The following is a 22,752-nucleotide window of genomic DNA, read 5'->3' on the forward strand; positions in this document are numbered from 1 at the left end:
AAAAGTGTGTGTGTGAGAGAGAGTGCAGGTGACAGCTTGAGGTTTCTTTACAACCTACAAAACTCCTATTTGCACTCACCATCACTCTGTTAGGAACACCATATAACACTGAGTAGTTCCTCCTTTTACTCTGGATTCCACAATATGTTGTAAACTCTCCTTTGACGTTCTACTCCAAGTGGACATGACTCCATCCTAGATTGACACACTGCCAGTCTCCTGTTCCACCACATCCCAAAGGTGTTCTTCTGGATTCACATCTGACTGAGGACTTCACTGAAGTTGAAGCTGAATTTACTGTCATTTTCAGGAAACCTGTTTGAGACAACATTTGCTTTGTAACATGGATCATGTATTATCCTGCTGGAAGTTTATCCATAAGAAGATGGACACAAGGAAGGTCGAGTCCATGGATTCATGCTGTTGAAACGTTCTTCAACTGTTAAATGTCGGTTAGTCTGTGTACACTGCAGCCTCCGATTTATGTTCTTGGTTGACAGGCCTGACGTGGACTTCTGCTGTTGCACATCATTCACCTTAAGGTTGCACACATTGCTCTTCTGCTCACCAAAGCTGTTGTGTCTTTCATTTCATTGTTCTGACCCTTCACTGTTTCTTTTCAGTCTCTGGCACTTGTGAGACAGTCAGGAACTGGTAAACACTGTTCATTATTAAAAGCCATATATTTTCCTGATAAAAAGATGGAGACCAAACCTGAGCCTGAGTCACTGGTCTTTAACATTGTGGTTTGTGGTGGCAGCTTATTGTGGATGATTACAAATAGATTGCTTTGATATACAATATAAGCTACTCACATATACAACCATTATTGGCATAACCTCTATCATTACAATATGATTGCTGCTCCCTTCATCTCTGACTGAATCCTCAGTTTATATCAGGACTTTCTTATTCCACTGTTACTCACAGGTATTGAAACTCTTAATCTTAACAAGGTGTAACTATCAATAAAGACAAACTGTTTTTTTTCTAAAACTACAGAATCTAGTTTTCACCCTATGAGCACAACTTTTCGCTTTTTACTTTCAGACACATATTGGATTATTCTAAGTGTCTATTTCTGATGCTGATGGATTTGGCGAATTTAGATGAAGATAATTTCAGTAAAACACACACTAGAATAGATTGGATAACAAACTAAGTTAACAATAGTCAACAGCCAGTATATTTTATTTTACACATTTTCTTTATATAATACAAAAATACTGATCACAGTGTACTTTTTTGGAAAAGATGGTAACTTCAATAAACTGAAAAAGAGGCTGAAAAATAACATTTAATAAATTATATAACTCATATCTGACATAAGAATACAGAGACATAATAATAATTAAAAAATAATAATATTTAAAGCAAATTATTTAGACAATATTTTAAAACGTGTCGAGTGTTGAGCCTCTTTCAGTCCTTCCTTCCATTTCTCGACTCCAGGAATTCTCCCGTCGCTCTCTTTTTAAAATGTCCTCACAGCCAAGTCAGTGTATTTCCCATCATCAAATCACCAGTTTCCCATATCTCCACTCTTTCACTAAGGTTTTTCCATGTTCATCTGGTCCACACACTTAGCTGCCATCACAGCTGATGGGGATACTTATGATCCACAAGTTTACAGGCGATGGGGGATGAATTCTACTCAAGTTTGTTATCCGCTAATTAGAATCTCATTAGCATTTAAGTAGCCAGCGGTTAGTCCAGTCGTCTCCAGTGGGACGGTATGCAGCGACACACTTCCTCGCTGAAGGAGAAACCTGGTTCACACCTCCGCCTCCTAACTTCACAGGGAGGCCTGAGACAACTGCAATGAAAGATGGAAACAAAATCAGAATTAAGCTTAATAACTAATATGCAAGCAATATTTCAAGAGTTCAGGTTAGATTGGAAAAAAAGGTCAAATGTAGAGATCTGGCCGGGCTGGGTCCCATTCACAAATATGAAATGGTCTTGTATGTGCGCAGAAAAAATATTATTGAGACATGTTTATTCTTGGCATGTAAATCTGTTGAGTGGATCGAAGAGTAGTGCTACAGTGAGAGCAACTGGAATTGAGAAAGCTTCATCCACTGAATGTATGTACAAGCTTTCCTGGTATTCAGTCCCATCGTTGTTCAGTCCAACAAGGAGAACTGACCAATTAATCCAAATCTCTAGAACCATGCTGCTAGCATATCTAAAACATAAGAACAGAAAGCTGCTTTCAAATGAATCTGCTAAATACATTACTCAGTGGTGTGCATGGAAACTAATTAGGTTACTTAAAGTCATCCATGATTGTCTGATGTGGTCTGTATGTTTCCATTACAGACAAACACTCCTGCAAATGATTGAGAACCTTTGCTGTCTGACAAACAGTAACTACTTTATTGTGTTCTAAGGGTCAAAGGTAAGAACTAAGGTTTAGATTTCATAGCAAGTAAAACTCCACCTTAAACCGCTATGTGATTTACAGCCCACGTGTGAACCACCAAAAAGCTACTAAACTAAGTCAAGACAAAAATAATAGCCTTAATAAGCTCATATCTGGTTCACGGCAGCTCCGAGTCAGGTCCTGATTATCCAGTCTTCAGTTGATTAAACAAGGAGTAGAATTCCAAAGAGCACATGAAGCAGTGGCAGGAGTGAGGCTAGTTTTACATAGCACTTTATCAACACCACAAAGATTCTGGGGCTAGTGCATAATTGGCCCTGCTTTTCTGGCTGCACAGGGTGTCACATGGGGATGACAGAGTATTTAGACACGGATACTTGAAGAGACCTATGAACCCATGATTGAATACACAGAGGAGTCAAATAGATAGACACAGTCTCATTCACACACATACTACCACAAGTGCCCGATCCCAGACACTAGATTCCTACTGCTATGTTATACTCATAAATCACCCCCCAACAGGGTCACAAAGGGTCAAGACTGGACAGGATGGATGGATGTGTGTGTATGTGAGTGTGTTTCCTCCTGTGCTGGGAACGGAAATGGTTAAGTGACAGCTAGGAGAAGTCATTAGCACTCTGAGGTCTTGTATTACACACCAGGTTCACTATGATAACCACCTACCACTGCCAGACCATCTACATCTCACACAGCCATTAGCATTACAAGAATGTGTGTGTGTGTGTGTGTGTTTGTTCACAGGGGGTGACTACCCCAAGATGATGCAACCACTGAACAACTGAAATCCAAGAACGTTAGCTGCCAAATTCCTACATCATCACAGTTATGTAAAAATCATTTCTGCTCAGGATGGCATTCATTAAGCTAAATGTTCCACCTCTTCATCAGAGAAACATTGTCTCACCAGATTAGTTTGGCTCTTCATTCAGGAACCTTGGAGTTATGTTTAACCAGGACATTATTTGACTCACACATACAACAAGTCTCTACAGCCTCCCTCCACTTGCACAATATTATGATGATTGGGCACATCCTGTCTCAAAAGGATGCTGGGAAATTAGTTAATGCTTTTGTTTCCTCCAGACTAGATTATTGTCATTCTTTATTATCAGGATTTCCCAGTTTATGCAAAATGCAGCACGAGTGCTGACTCTTAGCTTCTTTGCATTCCCTCTCTGTGAAATACATTATAGAATTCAAAATCCTCATGTTCAAAGCCCTTAACAACCAATCCCCTTCATGCTTTAAAGAGCTCATAGCACCGAATTGTCCCAATAGATCACTTCGCTACAGGCTCTCTTGTGGTTCCTAGTCTGTAAGAGTAGAATGGGAGGTAGAGTCTTCAGCTACCAGGCTCTAACTCTCCTGTGGAACCAGCTCCCACTCTGTGATCAGGAGGCAGACACCATCTCTCCATTAGGGGTTAAAATGTAAAAATGTTCTTGCCCTGAACCATCTCTTAGTTATGCTGTTATAGGCTTAGACTGCTGGGAGTACTCCACTCATGCACTGAGCACTCTCTCTCCCTCTCTCCCTTTCTCTGCCCCCATGTAGTTTTATCACATGACACATGTCACGATACATTCTCTCCCATAGTTTGTGCTTTTCCTCTCTCTCTCTCTCTCTCTCTCTCTCTCTCTCTCTCTCTCTCTCTCTCTCTCTCTCTCTCTCTCTCATTGAGTCTGATTGAAGAGGTGTTTTCCTGTTGAAAGGGAGCTTCTTCTCTCCACAGTTGTCAGTGCTGCTCACTGTGGGACCTATTGGATTTCTCTATGATACCGTGAGGTCTTGACCTTACTACGTAAAGTGCCTTGAGATAATGTAGTATGTTATGATTTGGGGTCATACAAATTGTATTTAATTGAACTGAATTGAATCAGAAGAAACATACTTTTACCATGGCTCTCTCTCTCATTCTTAGTATTTTCTGATTAAATTCAGGCACTGAGTGCTCTCCTGCTAAAAGTGTTGTTTTAATCAGAAAACATCAGATGGTACTGTGACCCATACATCCCTTCTTACCTGCATGTAGCTTGATGGAACCTCCGTCCTTTTAAGAAACACTTATTGGGTGACTCGTTGCATTCACAGGAACACTTTGTTTTATTGAGGGGCTGGTGCCTCGGACATGTCTTGGTACATGTGCACTGACAGGTCTCCTTGTTAAAGACCTGGTTAAGTGGGCAGGAGGGAGGAGGCAGGACGTTACAGACACACTGGCAGGTACTGCGGTCAAGATGTCTGTTAGGGCCACAGTCTTGAGTTTGATCGTCACGCCGACATATGCACTGACAGGTTTCCACATCCAGCTCCTTATCTGGGCCACACACATCCGCTGAAAATATATCTGCAGAGATGTTAGAAGAGACATACACAGGTGCAATTTGAGTATGGGCAGGCGTTAGTTGGCTGGAGACATATACAGTAGAGTACTGATCCATCCATCCATCCATCTATTTTCAGTACCACTTATGGTTTGGGGTGGGTGGGGAGGTGTGTGGGTGTGGGGTGGGGGTGTGGGGGGTGGGGGTATACGGCTTTATACCATATACGGCATAACCTTATAGGGTATTATTACAACGTTATTTATGTAAATTTGTGTGCAAACTCACTCAAATACGCACAGTTCATCATTTACACACTTTTTTAAAGATAGAAGTCTTTGGCCCAATAAAGCCCAGTCGATTCTGGTGGGCCACTTCTGCTGTTATTGAATCAACTGCTTCCAACGTGTGTTGCAAATGTCTGAGAGAAGAAAAGCTGTTCCTCTTTCCCTTGTCTTGTAAAAAAGAAATGACTATGACTTCACTATCTCAAAGCAAATCTCACGAAAACAACCCTTTTTTAAAACCACATCAATTCCTCATGACCAAACAGACATGACCAATTTCAACACTGAAAACCTCCCCCTGCGCTCTAATACAGATCATTTATTTTGGCCCCTTCATCCACACTGTGGATGCGTATTTATATGTGTACGTATCTGTGGAATCTGTTACTCCAGGGTCTCAAGGTTCTTCTGTTTCTCATTTGTTTGCACTTATCATAGCTAAACACGAACACACAGAGAGAAACTCACAAACATGCATATCCACACAAACACACACATACTCTCAACAAACACATACAGTAAATATTTCTTGTTGAACACATTGAACATTATCCTGTCACAAACAGCAAATTGGCTCTGCTGACAGTGTGTGTTTGTTTCAGCGTTAAGGTTAAGATTGCTTTATTTGTACCCGTAGGTAGATTTGTTTTGTAGCAATAAAAAGAGAAGGCATCCATCCAAAACAGTACAACATTATAACAGACAGACAGAAGACGAGACCACAAAAACCAGGACAAAAAGTGCTAAAATGCATTGCTGTCAATAGAAAACTGGATAGGGACAAAAGTGCAAATTTGGCTATAACCCGTTCAAGTGAACAATTGCAGATGGAACAAAACTATGTGTGTGCTCGCTACATGCCTCATCTCAGACCACTGTCGCTGGATTCAGATTCTTGGGTCAGGAGTCTTGACATTGTCTTGACATTTCTATGAGTTACTTCTAATTTTTTTTCTTTGTTTCTTATTAGGCTGCCTCAGGGTTAGGTAAGAGTTAGTGTTTTCAACATAAAACTCGTTGGGACTGATCTAATAAAGGTTTGCGCTTGTAAAAACCTGTGCAAACTTGATTTCACCCGCAAAAAAACATGAAAGCTGATCTGTTAACGGTGCGCACTGAGGATTGCGTGCAGAATAACACGCGCTGTCGATTTATTACGTTTGTCTTAATGATTATGCATTATCGGGCGTTTCTACCCGAGTGCGCAAAATATTGGGAGGAGTAGATGCAAATACATTAATTTAGCACACGCAATGTGATTTACAAAGCCTGAAAATAATTGTGGTGGTTGTGACTGCCTCTATATTTAATACATTTGAAAGGTAGGTGCTAATCGGCACAGCGTTATGCACACATAGCTGCAGTTATTGTGGTGAGGAGGAGACGGCAGGAAGAAGACGGAGAGAACAGGAATTTTTCTGCTCGTGTTAGCATGTTTGGATTGACAGAAGCAAAAATAATCCAGACCTATCAGAGGCATCTTTTCCACCGGCCCCCCACCTGTTTTATTAGCCAAGGTTTTATTATGAGCTATTTTTTTATGTTCTGCCATCTTCTCTTAATTTCATCGCTTGTTCATTTTGTTTTACCAACAGCATTTACTTTCTCGCAGATACTTTCCAATTTCGCGTTTCTTTGACTTATATATTTCTTTGCTGTAGCTCAACAACATGTTTGTTCGCCTCTTCCACTCACACCTCCAATTCCACGGCATTACATTTCGCTTTGCGCTTGCGGTCACTCTGCTCTCCCTAACACACACATTAGCACTCTTTATTTGGGATCTTAGTAGATCAGGCCCTTTGTGTGCAACAGTGTAAACACTCACCTCGGTGCTGTTCGGCCGACCTTGGAGGGGGTAGTGGTGGTGGAGGGGTGTTGTGGTGCATGCTGGCAGCTATGCTGACACACCAACATAGCCTGCTGCTCCAAACCTGACCAGGAGGACATGTCCTATTGGCTATTGGACACCTTCAACAGAGACAGACAGAGAGAACAGTTTCAAGACACTTCAGATCTTGTTGCTTAGTTAACCCTAAGATCACACACTGCAGATCTTGTAGATACTGTAAAGGCTCACAAACTTCCAGTAACTCCTACCTATATATTATTTTTATTGGAAAATTTGACAATGAAATTTTAATTTGAGTTTGCATGGAAATTTGATGCACTTGATCAAATTTCCAAGCATTTAAGGCCCCTCAGTCATTGCAGCTCTCCGTATGCCCACCAGATGTTCTTGGACTTTCCTTCCTGTTTTCAGATTCACCTGCTTCACTGTCTCCCATTCTCCAGCACCACATCTTCCTTACAGACCTACATATGTCCATCCTGTTTGTTCATTTATGAAACTTTTTCTGCCATAAATCTCATTGAAATATTCTCCAAAACATATTCTGAATGTGGTGATGTGCTGTGAGAGGCTTCTGTGGTCCAGACTCAGCAGCAGCAGCATTGCATTGCATTGATATTTCCTTTTAAGGTTTTGGGGTCTGAGTCAACTGACCTCAGCTAAACACTGGTCCTTTTTTGTTAAGCTGCATTTTAAGCATACTTTTCTGGAAACTCTTGTCCCTGTCATGATCCCGTGGGAACAATGACTGTGGTTTTTCATGGATCTGAACAGTCCATAGTTGGGCTGTTGACAGATTTTGATCTGACCTGATTCGTTTAACTTGAGGTTATTTTGCTAACCACAAATCCTTTGTAGTACAGGCTGATCTATTACTGCTGTCACACCAAAGCTTCAAGTTAGTCGCTTGAGATAATGTATATTTTGATTTGGCCCTATACAAATAAAATTGACTTGAAAAGCTATCACAACTCTGTAATGGGCTGTGCATGGGTTAGGGGTCAGGGGTTAGCTGGCCGAGGATTGGACTTTTACCTTTGGCTGTTGCTCATTTAAATCACTTTGACTGATTCCTGCCTTTCCTGGGACAGGTCAACAATATACTGTCGCTTTTTATTGTTTGCGTGATGGACATGTCATATTTCAGTGAACAATAATTTTACCTGGATAGGAAAGAAATTCTCAGAGAACGAAAGCTGTAAACTGTGCAAGGAACCCTCTAACTTGGTGCATTCTTAAAAATATTAAGGTAGGCCTGTCACAATAATTAATGTTTGTGTGTGTGTGTGTGTGTGTGTGTGTGTGTGTGTGTGTGTGTGTGTGTGTGTGTGTGTGTGTGTGTGTGTGTGTGTCTGTGTGTCTGTGTGTCTGCTCATTACATGTTCAATGTGTTTAAATATGTTTCTCATAAACTCTCCAGCGAATCAAACAAATAAAAAGTAAACGACATAAACGCAAACGTAGTAACCTGCGATGAGTGTTGGTTTTTAGTGTTAAAGTGTAAAGTGAGTACAGGTCAGCAGTAGTGAGGAGGGAGAACACTCAGAAAGGAGACTGTACAAACCAACTGGTGATTCTGCTCTGATCCTGAAGCAGTGGCGCTAATAATTTTTCCTGGAGGAGAAGAGGCGAATATTTGTGTTTACTCATGTTGCTCGTTCGGGTAGCGCAAGTTAGCATGAGCCTGTGGTGAGAAATGTGCGAGTAATAGGGCATGAACCCAAACTAATCATTCAAGATGATTAGTTTGGGCGTGAACCCAAACTAATCATTCAAGATGATATTTTTCCAACACTTCCCCAGATGCTTTTTTCTACATACGCACAAAAGGGAATGAAAGTTGGCAAACTTGATGGGAAAATATGTGCAAACTCATGCATAGTAACAGTTTGGAGTATGGAAAAATGGCTATTGAGACATGAGGTGAATTCACTTCATCATTAACATTAAACCAGCAGTATTATATCTACTTGTATATATCTAACTGTTCCATAGGCACAAATTGTAAAATATGTAAGTTAAATTACACTCAGTTACCATAAAATAGAAGGGTTGTACAACTGAATGATTATTTTTTAATAATATATTCTTACACCAAGTAAGAATTCATATTGTCAAGTTTTCATGTAGTTTTTGTGTAAAATTGCTGAAGTGAACATATATTTACTGTCAGACACACAGAGCATACTGAAGACCACTTGTTTTTGTCCTACACTATTTTTGGCTTTTGTGCGAGTGTACACCTTAAGTATGCCCTGTTTTACTAATGAGGGTCTTGGAGTCTATATATATACAGTATACAGTCTATGGTAAAAACAGAAAAACCTTCATAGATTCCAAACTTCCAGCTATTTGCATAATGTTTAAAGGTAAATGGATCAAATATGGTTTCAAATCATTTAGATGGTTAAGAGACTTGAAGGGAGCAGATTGTAGGCAAACAAACATCATCAAAGACAGTCCTCTTGGGTCAACCTCAGATAAGTGAGGAGGAGGAGAGTCACTGATATCTCTCTGTAGCTCTGCTGTTTGCTATGTTAAGACCACATGACCTTGATATTTGTTTTCTCTGGTTAAACTGTTCCTGTTTTCTTTGCCCCATGCCTTTTTAATCATTTTCATCCTTTCATGTCTTCTTCCTGTCTTTCTTGTACCTACTTTCTTCCACACTGACTGCTATTCACACTATCTGGGCATCCTTTTTTGCAGCTGTAATGTTTGCCATAGTTAATGGAAACTGTGGTGAAGGTATTTTTAAGTAGTCTCCATTTAAATCATACTTTTGAAAGAGTGCATTATGTTGATGGCTTCATCTGGATGGATGTGCTTTGGATAAGATGACTGCACATGCTGGCTTTTCAGCTCAGTGGTAAATACAGATGGGCTCGGACACTAATTCGATATTGAACATTCCTTGTACTTGTATAAATATTGTGAATGTGAGTTGTTATCTAATGAATCCTAATGATTCAAAGGCCCTTCGGATATTAATGCTCCTCTGAGACAGATTCTCAGGTCTGTCTCTCACTTATGACGCATTTACTACACATTAAAGTGTATCTTCACCCCAAAAGTGCACAGATCACAAAATGTGTGCCTGCTGATGCATGAAGGAAGCTATTATTTATTCTATTCATTATGCCAATCTGCCATATTTCTATAGGTTTTGGGGATTTTTGCTGAATGCATATTATTTCGGACTTCCAAATCAATTTCTGAAATGATCACCTACTATCAGTAGAAGTCATTAAAGCGGTTTGGACTAATCCGACAAAAATCAGGTTGAGAACAGAGGATTGCAGAACACTCAGAGGTATTAAATATAAAGAGTGTAATAATAATAATTAATTTCATTGTTAAGCAGATTGATGTGATAGTGAGCTCCCCCATGAAAAAGCCAGGTTTCACATGAGAGTCTACACTATCGGAAAAGGATCTGGTGAAGTGGATGATGTCAGAAATTTGTTCAAAAAAGTTGTGAAATAACAATGTTTTTGCAGGCTCAGGGAGGGGGAGCTAAATTGAATTCATCAATTTGTATTTTATAAACAAGCAACGTGCTCTCCAGCATTATTAATATTTTCTTAAGAGTTAGCTTTTGACTCAGAAAAAACAGTGCGTACAAAATGTTAAATGTCAGCTGCTTTTTGAATAGTTTCAGAACTGTTTATCTTCTATCAAGTTGAATGAGGAGGCAAAGAAGACAGACTGGAGGCATCATTTGATTCTGTGCCAAGACAAAGTTGAATGCAGCCAACACAAAGCTTGAACTGAGGTGATCAAAGCAGTTCTCCACATGCTGTGTCACTTGGGTTTATTAGGTATACAAATGCAGCAGACTAGCAAGTACTCATAGTTAATATGTGAACGTTAACATATTGCTATAACAAACTATATGCTGTACTTCAGTGTGCTTGAATTAGAGCATACAGTTTTTCTCATGAGTTGGCAACTTTGCCCAAAGTGCATTAAGTCGGACAAAGTCTGAATCATCAGAGTGAAAGCATGACACTCCTCTCACACCACTCCATCCTCCTGAGCCAGTTGTGTGTGTGTGTTTTATTTGAAGAAACAGAATTCATGGAGTGATCCTATTTTAAATTCTTAATGAAAGGGGTTGAACACTTCACCATAACATAGCTCAGTTATGAGACCAAATCAAAATATACATCATCTCAAGGCACTTTTCATAGAAGGTCAAGCCCTGTGTCTTGACCTTCTATGAAAATGTATACAGAAAATGTATAGAGAAACCCAACAGTTCCAACTACGAGCAGCACTTTGGCGACTGTGGAGAGAAAACACTTCCTTGTTAACTGGAAGGAACCTCCAGCAGAACCAGACTCAATGTGGGCGGAGAGAGGAGAGGTGGGTGGAAAAGAGTGGAGAGAAGAGAGAGAGATAGTGGGGAGGGGGAGGAGAGGGGGAGAGAGAGGAGAGAGAGACCAGGAACACTTGGGCACCATCAGGTTTCAGCTTGGACTAGTTATAATGAAAACAATAAGACTTTAAAGGTGTTATTAATTATACCGGCAACAAATCATAACATTAATAATAATAATTTTTCTTTTTTTTTTAATTTAAAAGTTTCAATCCTGCAGCTCTGGAGTCAAAGAGAAAGAGAGAGAGAGAGAGTGACTAGGGGAGGGGGAAAAACACAAAGTCAGTGACGTGCAGTAAAATAAATAAATAAATGAATGTGGGGGCAGTGAGACAGAAAGAAGGGGAGAAGTGCTCAGTGCATGATGGGAGTTCCCCCAGCAGTCTGGACCTATAGCAGAATAACTAAGGGATGATTCAGGACTCAGTGGGTTGTCCACTAAAACAGAAGGTTGGCGGTTTGAATCCCGTGTCCCAAAGTGTCCTTTGGCAAGATACTGAACCCCAAACAGTTGCCGATTGACTAACAGCTGTGAAACAATCTGGCAAGGAAAGCAGACACAGTGTGGTTTTAATCAAAGCTGCAGTGGCAGACATATACACTGATAATGGGCTGAGATGAAAGGAGAAAAGTGAAAGAAAGGATGGAGAGAGAAAAATACAAGGAGAGACATTTTTGTTAAAGGGCTGGTGAGTGAGGAGTGTATTCTCTCACTTAATCGAATGTAATCCTGCTTTGTGTTTGGATGATTTGTCAGTGTGGAAAACTCTTAAAGCATTTCCATTTCATAAGATTTCTCTTAGTCACTAGTCACTCAAAGTCTTGGTGTTGGTTGAGTTTGAGTAAGAAATTAGTCATCATCCACTGTTTGTGTTAAACTCAATACTGAGCAATGCGTGCACCAAATATAATTGATCTGTGAACAGGACTTGTGAAGTATCTTAGTTGCTTTAATCCAGTTTCTCGACAATCAGTGAACATGGACATCCTTCTGTTATCCGAGGACATGAGCCAAAATACAAATTATGAATCATTTCCTCTTAGAATCCTGATAATCACAGAGAGGTCAGATGTCACAGCAAGTTGGTTTGTTAGTATACACACAAGAACGTGCACAAACATTTACGGAAGTGTGAAGTTAATCAGGAGAGAATCAAGTGTTTCCTGAAGTAGCACCCATGTATACACACACAGCACAGGAAGTAACCTTTGTAACAATACACTCAAAAGTATGTATGTGTTTGTGTGCGCACGCTGGAAAAAGGAAAAGGCCGTTCCTATCCTGAATACACAACCACAGACACAGCACTGTGTTTTAATGATCTGAGCTCATGATGTTTCAAAATGTTTTCCAAAGGTCTCCATGTCAGGCACAAGGAGTCTCATTCACTAACTGTTCATAAGAAGAAATTTCTTATTAGAACCGACTTTAAAAAGACATGTCTCAGAGATTTTTTTATGCACACATTCACAAAAAAGAGGTACTCATCTTTAGTTTTTACAAGTTTTACAGTGTTTACATATTAAATGTGTCACATGTTCCATGGTTTTACAGCTAAAGCCTTTAATTAAAATGTTTCATCCAAATAATATATTGTTTTTAAGCTAACTTTCTGATTCTGAGATGAGAGGTGACCCAGGAGATGCAACTGCACCGCACTGTGTGCACTGAACCCTGGTGTCGGGCTCGGTCCGCATTTTTCTGTCTAAAGCCAGAAAGAAAAAAAACAAGCTTGACCCGAACCCATTTGTTTTTGCTGTTGTTTTCGAGTCCGGACCCAGCCCGAGCCCGATGCAGTTAATGTAAGTTCCACTGAGTCAGCCAAAGTCACCGACCCGGCAACAAAAATGTAAAACATTTTGTCCATATTCAGCTCAGCATTTCCTGATCTCAGATTTGAGATCAAACTATTTTTTTTACCTCAACTGTGCGACTTTCTCCCGAGCTTCCTTTGAAAGTGTAACTGCATTCCATGTATCGTTTGTTTTGCTATTTTGTATCCGCTGTTTACACTATAAATTATAACAGCTGTCTAAACTTTTTAGGTTATTGTTTTGACATTATTAACTTCTTACATTTTCTTTTCATGTTTTTTGTGAGTTCTGTGTGGGCAGCCTGGAGTCTTATGCCCTTTTATGGGCATTGGCAGAGCCGTGAACTCTTAGCTAATTAGGAATAACTGGCACACACTTTCAATTTACAAAGACATGGCATTCATTAATTAATAGTGTTAATTAATATTAACACTTTCTTGAGAACAAATTTAATAAAAAACTTGAGAAGATATGGCTGAATGAGGCCCATCGTTAGTGTCTTAGTGTATAATGGATGTATTTTGGCCATAACACGCCATAAACCAATTTGAGTGATATCTCCCATTTCCTTTATAAGCCGGGTGAGTTTACATCTTGTTGGATTATAGGAAGATAACAATGTGTCTGACCACACCTCATTTTAAAACCAATGCACACTTGGGTGCTTAGAAGGGCTCAAGTGCTATTGAAACAATGTGCAATGAGAAACTAGTAAACATGCGTCACTTTGTGCCAGGTGTAACATAGCAAAGTTAGAGTGATGCAATATGAATACAGTACAAGTATGAATACTAACTCAGGCAGGGCTCTCCTGATGATGCTGTGAACTTGCTTGTAGACATCCAGTTTGGACAGGCAGCGGCACTGGGTGTGGTTGGCCACACTGATGGTCACTGGCCTTGTGCCCTGTGTTATTGGCACCGTGATCTCAAACAGCTGCGGAAAGAGCAAAAGAGTGAGGAGTCAGAGAGTTACCAGGTGAATCAAGACAAGGTGCAACAAGCATAGTGCCATACACTGTGAAGATTGGCAGCTCACAAGCAAATAACCACAGTTGACAGTGTTAACGACAAGACATTAATAAGTGATAGTTAAATTTCTATTTCATTCTGAGTAAGGCTAAGGTATCAATATGATTGTTACAACACAACAGTCACTATAATCACAAAACCTATAGAACTTTCTCTGATTATGGACTCAAAATGCTCCAATGGAAGGAGCACAATAGCCTCCATGACCTCCCAGGTCTGATTTCCAGGGCAGCCCAACCATATTGACCATATTCAGTCAATAAAAGTCACAAGTTGCCACTATTTCAAACACAAAGACCTCAGCTTGCAAATGAAACTTGAAACTTGAATCACAGGAAATTAGTTTTAAGAGAGCACAACATATCCAGGATCCATATAACCACCAAGCACCAAAACACCAAACTGAAAACAATAACAAGGAATGTGAAGGATTACCACTCCAAGAATAAAATTAGTATTTCAGAGCTGGGCTTGAATGTTCACGTGGCAATGATGAAGATGTTTACACAAGACTGTTATACAAAAGAGAATAGAAACCTTGAGAGCTCTCAATCACAGGGTTGAACAGTCTGAATTAAGTAATTAGTCTCAATGACTCCTATTCAAGAACCTATTCAAGAACCTTAAACAGCTTAAACTGTCCATCTCCCTCTCATTCTAATGAGGATTAAAATCATTAAAACTGACCTCTGTGTTTGTGACCTTGTGGAGTGTTCGCCATGGTTACAGTAACACACACACACACACACACACACACACACACACACACACACACACACACACACACACACACACACACACACACAGCTCTTAAAATTCTCAGAGACTGCCACTGAGATTGAATTCCACCTGCAAACATTTCTCAAATTTGTGAAGTTTTGGCCTCGAGATTGGCAAAACTCTTCATACAGCTTCCAGCTGCTGACATCCCCGAGATTTAAACAGACCACTTTCCACTGGAGCATGGAACCCTTTCACAGTGCTCAAGTTTTAACTAAACCCCAATAAACTACAGAAAAGCAGTGCTGTTTTTCTCTGCACATCATCTGTGCAATGGAAAAGAAAAGGGTCCTTCTATGAAAGTCAGAAAACGTCATATTTGGATAAACCCCCATAGGCAGCCAGTTTAGCTTTTATTCTATTGATTCTGTTCTGTTGGGTAGTTTTGTTAAGTCTCCTTTTTTGTCCAACAACTAGTGTGTAAAGGTTTACGACCATTTTGTAAACCAGTACTATGCCGAAATATATTTATATATAAAAGCATTAGGATTAACGATGTAGATTCTATGAGTATATACAACAAACCTCGGGGGCATCTGATGATTAATTGTCAAAGATATCTCATCCTGGATCACTACACTGTAAGAAAGGACAGACCGACTGACACAGTCACTATATATATATATATATAGTTGGGCCCCTTTGCAAGAATAGCTCTAATAGGTTTAGCATATGTGAGGCATTAAAGGTGAAACAGCCAACAACACAATACAGAGGAGTGGAAGAAGGAACAGGGCAGTGCCACTCAAACATCTGCAGACTGAAAATTCTTGACGGACGGTATTGAATGAAAACCTTATGCAGAGAAACATCAGACAGACTTAGTCGCTTAAAGATACTTAAAGTCTGTCAAATAGTAAATTATACAGTTTAGCAGAACTTCTATTACCTGCTAAGTGTTTAAATCTCTTAACTCCAGCCAGCTGTTTCAAGGCCCTGTCAAAGCAAATCAGCATGAAGCTTTGAGAATGACGAAACCAACCACAGAGTGCTGGTAAAAGAAACAGACACATCTGACTCCTCACCTTTCCATATGTCCATTTTAAGACAAATTATTTTCTGTCACATCCTGGGAGTCGTATGAATTCAGCTGAAGTGTAAATTGTCTATCCAAGTTTGCCTGTAATTTGAATGACGCATTACCACAGCCTATGTAAATCTTCAAACCGTGGCCAGTAGTCTGAGATTGGAGCCAAGAACAGCAGTTAGGAAAAACTAGTGGAGAGAAAGAATGTCTTGTGAAACCTAAAAAGACTGGGCACCCACAGCCGTGTCACCACTGCCAGGCGAAAGCCTCTCAGCTTCAACCTTGGCCTCCTTTTCTCCTACCTCAACTAAAGCATGGCCTGCTGCTTGAAGTCGTTTGATTCTGTGGCCCAAGAATCAAACCCATTTGTCCAATTCTCAAAATACACACTGCAGCTGCCTTTATAGACAGATTTTTAAATGAGTGAACATTTTTAAATATATTTGGTTTTCAAACAACAATAATAGGAGAGAAAACCAGCCCCACAAAAAATTATTATTCACAGCCCAGTGTACCAGTCAAAGTCCTGAACATCTACATCTGACTCACATTCATTTAGCAATACATTGACATTTCAATAAAAAACCTTTCCAAATGCAGTCAACACTTATTTATACCATCACACTACAGCATGTGTTAGTATGAACGTCACACACACACACACACACACACACACACACACACACACACACACACACACACACACACACACACACACACACACACACACACACAGTTTGTTATGGAAAGTCCCAGCATGACTGTATCACTTTCTACAAGTACTTACTTCAGTAACGTTACAGAGAGCGTGAGAGAGAGATAGAGAGTGAGTGTGTTTCTGTGCGTGTGTGTGCGTGCGCACGTCATCTCTATAATTCATTCATGGTTCTGATTATGTGGGTTTCAACGCATTGCTCAACAACCTGCTAAAACAATCTACTTGAAGCTGGAAAGTGTTACCAGTCGTAATGCAAGAGTTGTGTGAGTAATAACATGTCCCAGTGATCACCTTGAATCTGCAACTTGTCAGCCCACAGTTCGTGACTGATCTGACTCCGTTTACCAGAAGGAGTGTGTACACACGGAAAAATGCGCAATAACAGAATATCTTTTTTTCCCGTTGTGATATGCCAATTAATCCAAGGAAAGCTGCTTTGATCTGATGAATGTGCTATTTAAACACAGAGAAGTATTAGCTTGAACCTGTATCTAGTTTTTCATGTCGAGTGCATTCATGTCAAGAGTGTCAAAATATTCAAAATATAATCATCACTTTTGTTTTCATAAAAAAAAATTGGGGGGGGGGGGACTTCTGCAAAACACTGGAGCCCAGGTAGCGGCACCCCCGGCTTGCCACTGGATATTTCGCACACTGCTTTGAATTATGAATGACACACTGCTGACACAAAAAACACACACAGGAATACGAGTATATAATGCATTTGCACATGTACTGCAGGTCTCTAACACACCAAGTCAGCCACATTCTGGCTACAGGACATAATGACTTCCTGTTCTGATTAAATCAGCTGGAACAAAAGAGCCATCAAACCAGACTACCGTTGCCAGTACATTAAATTAATGCTTAGAGGAAATGAATAAAGCAGCTGAGCTGAAACAATAAGCTATTGCACAGTGTATGAGCTAGTTCATTAACAACAGCTACCTGGAAATGAGCTGACCAGCTCAGAGCATTCACCCACTCTTCAACACAGCTCAGAAACCTCACAACCACAGAGTAGGAAAGAAGACGGTTCACATGTTCGTCAGTTCCAGGCCAGTTGTGGGGGTACGTGATGTGGGTACGATTTACACTACTTTTCTGGAAAGCAAGTATTCCAGTGAAGTTTTATGTAGATATTTCTTTACATGTGGTTGTGGCTCAGGAGGTAGAGCTGTTCTCCTCTAAACAGGTTCGATCCCAGTCCCCCCATCCTGCATTTTGAAGTATCCTTGGGCAAGATACTGAACCCAAATTGTCCCTGAGGCCTCTGCCAACAGCGTGCGAGTGAAGTAGAGAAAGTACTGCACATAGATAAACTGTATGCATGTGAATGGATGAATGGCAAAAACTGTAAAGTGCTAAAAAGAGTGGTAATCAAGACTAGAATAATGCTATATAAATACAGACCATTTACAATTTAACAGTAGCTGAAGTAGGTAAAATAAATGTTAAACATGATAAGATAATGTTTTCCTTTCTTTAAAGATTGCCCTTGATTACTCTTCCCCCTCTTCCCGTAGGTATGTGTGGCTAGGACAGCTCTTTGTACATTGAACATCACTGCTGTTTTAGGATTTATGATACACCTTTAGGGTTTTCTTTGTCTGACTGAGCTGAACTAGTAGGGTGAATTTGGGTAATCTGGGACATTTTTAGCAATTTTGACTTCTGTGACTTAGCACGATATCTGTTTTACACATTAGATCGACATTTTATACCTTTCTGTAATCCTATGAGATATCATACCCAGAGGAGACATGTTACAGCTTTTAGTGCCCTTTGTGCCAAAAAAGAACATTCTGCCTGAATTTAATCATCTTGGACAGGTCACTTAGTTATCTGGGACACTTGTATTAGGCTTTAAAAAAAAGACTAAATCACCTTGCTTCATGCAGAGAGACCATCATCATCAATCACCCCATTGTCTTCTTCACATGTTTGGTGAAACCAATGGCTGCAGACCACAGGGCAGACTCTCTTCCGTTGCTTTTTGGATCATCTCTGTCCAAGAGAGCTAACTGATTATGTGCTAGTTAACTAACCAGATCAGTTTAAACAGACAGGGACAGGCTGTATTTACCATTAACTCCTGTCTGACAACTGCAGACATTGGTGCTACATCTCTTTAGTTTATCTTTTTTTTTACTTCAGTAAAACCCTTAATGCATATTTCCCCCATTAAGGGAACGACAAAGAATGACTGTCCCAGATTTCCCTGTTGTCCCACATTACCCAAATTCACCCTATGTCTGCACATAATAGATGGTAAAGCCAGGCGAGGTCAGTGACATAGTTGTGATGTATACCAAGCCAAAGCAATGTGGGTTATTTTACACCAATCAGCCATTTATAATAGTACACCACTCATCACCACTGTGGCAATGCTGATGTCCCATCAGTTGGTAGAGCATTTGGGAAAGTTGGGAAAGGTTTAGTACCATCTCCTTCCAGCACCCACTACCTGTGAGCCGGATTATCTTTTTCCACCCAAATGCCACCTTTTACTCCACCTCACTAATTTAGATATGGCCAGGAAAATAGCTGCAAGGGAGCAAGGAAGAGTGGCTCAGAGCCAGGAAGGATAGGATCACAGAGGAAAGAAAGAAAGAAAAACTGAAAATACAAATACAAATTCCGAGCCTTCAAAATGAGAACATGAAATGAAAAGAAGAAACTGTGCTACTACTGTCAGGGCAATGAAAGGAATTAAGTGATGTGGCTTTGTAGTGTTTGCAGAAGAGGGCATGCATCCAGAGGATCTACAAAGATACATAAGTTCCAGCAGTCTTTAGGAAGAAGGGATGTTACTCATGTTTTTAATCTTATGTAACTTATGTTTTTGTTAATTATAAAAAAATAAATAAAAGTGCAAATTTGGTTCCTCCAGTACATTCTAATGCCACCATTACTTAATTTGCATTGAAGTGAAGGAAAATTCAAAATTAGAAAAATTAAGAAATAACCTTTACTTTTACATAAAGCAGGATAAAATGACTCAGGGACAAGATAAAGCACAATGTTAACAATGGATAAAATATATCATATAGAGAAACATATTAATTGATCGATATGTCACTGCAGGGAGCAGGGGCTCAGATTCATAACAAACTAACATCATCACTCGAACTACAGACAGTTTTTGTTTTAGCTTCTCCATAACAATTTGTTATAAGTTCAACCACTGCGCTGTGGTTGTATACAACATGTCATCTGGAGGGTGTAGACAAAACAGCTTAATCTATTGCTTTTTATCTATTTCTTAAACCTATTTGTTGAACAGATAGTTTGATTACCTTCGTAATTGGCCTTTCACTCTTTAATGTTCAAAGGCATAGTAGTTGCTGTCAACTCGTGTTAACGTCACTGTCCACTGTGTCCCCCATCATGTTTCCACTCTGCATGCTCCGTGTGTCTGTGTGTGTGTGCGTGCATGTGTGTATTGATTTGCACTTATGTTTTTGTGAGGACCATTTTGAGCATAGTCCTACGCAGTGAGGATATTTTGGGAACGTAAAGACGTTTTGGCTGGATCTCATTGTTAGGGCACTGACAGTGCGAGGACCCTATTGTTTCGAAGTGTAGTTTGAAGGTTAAGACTTTTAAGGTTAAGTAAGGGTTAAGTGAGGGTAAGGTGTAGTTCTGATGGTTAAGGTTAGGATATTAGCGTCTGTGTCTTTGATAGAAGTATCAAAATCATTGCACTGTATTGTTGGAGTATGTGCTCGCACATGCCATTCAGCTACACACTGGCTAATGTGTTGATGTTGTTGCTGCCCAGGAACCTGATGTTGATATAAATCCTGTTTGATAAAATGTATCTACAGGTGATCTATGTATCTCTGTATCTACATGATGGTGTCCTTCCGGTTGTGATCATAGGCTGTAGTCTCCAATGAGAAGTAATTCCAAACCTGGAGTACAGGAGTTATGATTTGCAGTTAGTGTTAGGGTTGAAACTGAATTAGAAGTCCTTGAATCATTACAGTTCATCAGAAATCCTTAAAAAATGAAAAGTGGGTGAAAGCATGATGCAGTTACTGTTACATTATCACCCATGCTATGTTATGTATCTTCATCAAGCCCCTTTGTGAAGATGATCTGTTTTGTTATTGAGGCATTTCCTTACATATTGATGTTTTTCATTCATATGTTCATCCATCTGCAGGAAGGGGATCTTCTCTGTTTATAGAATGTTAATAAAAACATGTGCTGTAATATCTACACCATCCAGTTTTGCCAAACACTGCTCCAGGTTCATGGCAAAAGGCATGACTTATTGTGCACCAAAGTAAACATGAGCATCTCAAACAAGACAACAACAAATACTGCTTGCATGCTTCAGCTCTTTTGAGTGAGATATCATTAGCTTTTTGGCAGTTTCATGCTCTACGGTGTGACTTTTCTTAAATGTTGGTAGTGAATGTGTCCTGGGCCTGGGGGGGTGGTAGGTCTCTTAGCTGCCTGCTCATTAGCCCCAAAAGAAGATGATATCTTTCTTTTTCTTTTAATGTGTACACAGTATAGCCAGTTAATTAAAGACGAGTTTAAGCATTATATCCCCAGCTGCATATGAGGGTTTTTTCTTTTAAGAAAACCATGTGTGTAAAAAACATTTTGGATGATTTACAGTATAAAACAGTACTGTGCATTTACAATGTAAGTTTCATATAAATTGTTGTTTTTTATGTCCCCTGAGCAGGCTTACTTTTAGGGTCAAATGTAATTCACATTATATTATACATAACTTTTCATTTCACTGCATGTTTAAAAACCCATAAATGTATGTTTTTGTTAGGATTATGTTAAATGAAAATTCCTCGTTGTGTTGATATATAATTAAGATGACCTGACTAAAAAAGTAATTTTGCTGGCTGATGTACTGGGAATCAAGCCAACAACATTCAGAACAGTGTAAGGTGTGCTGCCAAAGTAACACTTTGCTGCTGTTTGCAATTAACTGTACAGTGTATTTGGCAGTTTATTCTGTTGTCAGCATTTTATTCAAATCTTGTCACTGTTCGTTATGTCATTGCATACAATAGGTATCACTTACTGGTTTGCTGCTGTTCAAAACATTACCACACATTCACCATGTGGATGACAAAATCTTTTCCTCTTTAACTTGGTCTGGGTACCTCCCAATAGGAAGAAACAAATCGAGGTACATTCATTGCTCTAACATTGCAAATAAATAATAGAGAACAGAAAATAGTATAGACTAAATATAAAATGTCATATTTAAAAAATGTAATTTCTGTCGAGACAATGTTCTAAAAGTAGCCACAGTCAATCATTTTGCATATCCAGTATACGCCATTGAATTATTTAGCCATACTAGCAAAGGAGCCCTAGACATAACAAGCTTTCAGTCCACCGCTCCGGTCCAGAATGAAATATGTCAACAGCTGTCAGAGCAAGGTACAATCATGTCTCCACATGATGAATCGTAATTACTTTGGTGATCCTGTGATTTAGCATCTGTATATTTTTACTACATCTGGTGATAGATACCGACATCTAATGTTTTCAGATTCACACAGAAGTTTGAACAAATCAGTAACATTATGACCAGCCCTCCTGAATCTTGGAGTTGGGCAAGGTTGATTATGCCACGAAAATAGTATCAACCCACAAAGGCATGGACTTAACAGGACCACTAAAGGTTTCCTAAAACAATTATTCAAATGAGGGATCAAACATCCTCCACATGGTCTAGGCTAGATATTGACCTGCGTGAAGTCCCAGGTACCTGTAGCAGACCACCTGCACTATATCGCCTGGTCATGAATGACCACTGGTGAATGTCAACTAGAGACTTGGGGTTAAATATCATCTCTTCTGTTTTGTAGAACATAGCATGGGCAATATTACACATTCTTATTGATGTTTTTTTAACTTATGATTCTCAACACTCGATGCATTTTTAAAGTCCGTTTATTGCTGAAAGAGGGACACCTAGGATTGTCTTTCCTGTGGGGCTGATTCCATGAGGACTTGATAAAGAGTAGCATCAGGAATGTCCCTTCCATGTCAGACTAAGGCATCTGCTGACCTCCTCAAAGCTCCTTCCACACCATGCAGAGCACCCTGCCATGGCTTCCTTCTGTTCCAAGTTGTTTTT

At 39.7% G+C, this 22,752-nt stretch overlaps 1 protein-coding gene across 1 annotated transcript in view; it reads right to left on the reverse strand.

Moving 5' to 3' along the window:
- Nucleotides 1-1,175: 1,175 nt before the first annotated feature.
- The window catches only part of vegfc (vascular endothelial growth factor c), a 58,108-nt gene continuing 36,531 nt past the window's right edge, over nucleotides 1,176-22,752 (reverse strand). The window contains exons 4-7 of the mRNA XM_035172579.2: nucleotides 13,866-14,005; nucleotides 6,850-6,992; nucleotides 4,433-4,757; nucleotides 1,176-1,816 (exon numbers count right to left, since the gene is read on the reverse strand). Coding sequence (XP_035028470.1) covers nucleotides 1,708-1,816; nucleotides 4,433-4,757; nucleotides 6,850-6,992; nucleotides 13,866-14,005 — 717 coding nt within the window. The 3' untranslated portion in view covers nucleotides 1,176-1,707. The remainder of the gene's footprint in view (nucleotides 1,817-4,432; nucleotides 4,758-6,849; nucleotides 6,993-13,865; nucleotides 14,006-22,752) is intronic.

Source organism: Hippoglossus stenolepis, chromosome 2 (genome assembly GCF_022539355.2).
Source record: "Hippoglossus stenolepis isolate QCI-W04-F060 chromosome 2, HSTE1.2, whole genome shotgun sequence".
NCBI classification, from domain to species: domain Eukaryota; kingdom Metazoa; phylum Chordata; class Actinopteri; order Pleuronectiformes; family Pleuronectidae; genus Hippoglossus; species Hippoglossus stenolepis.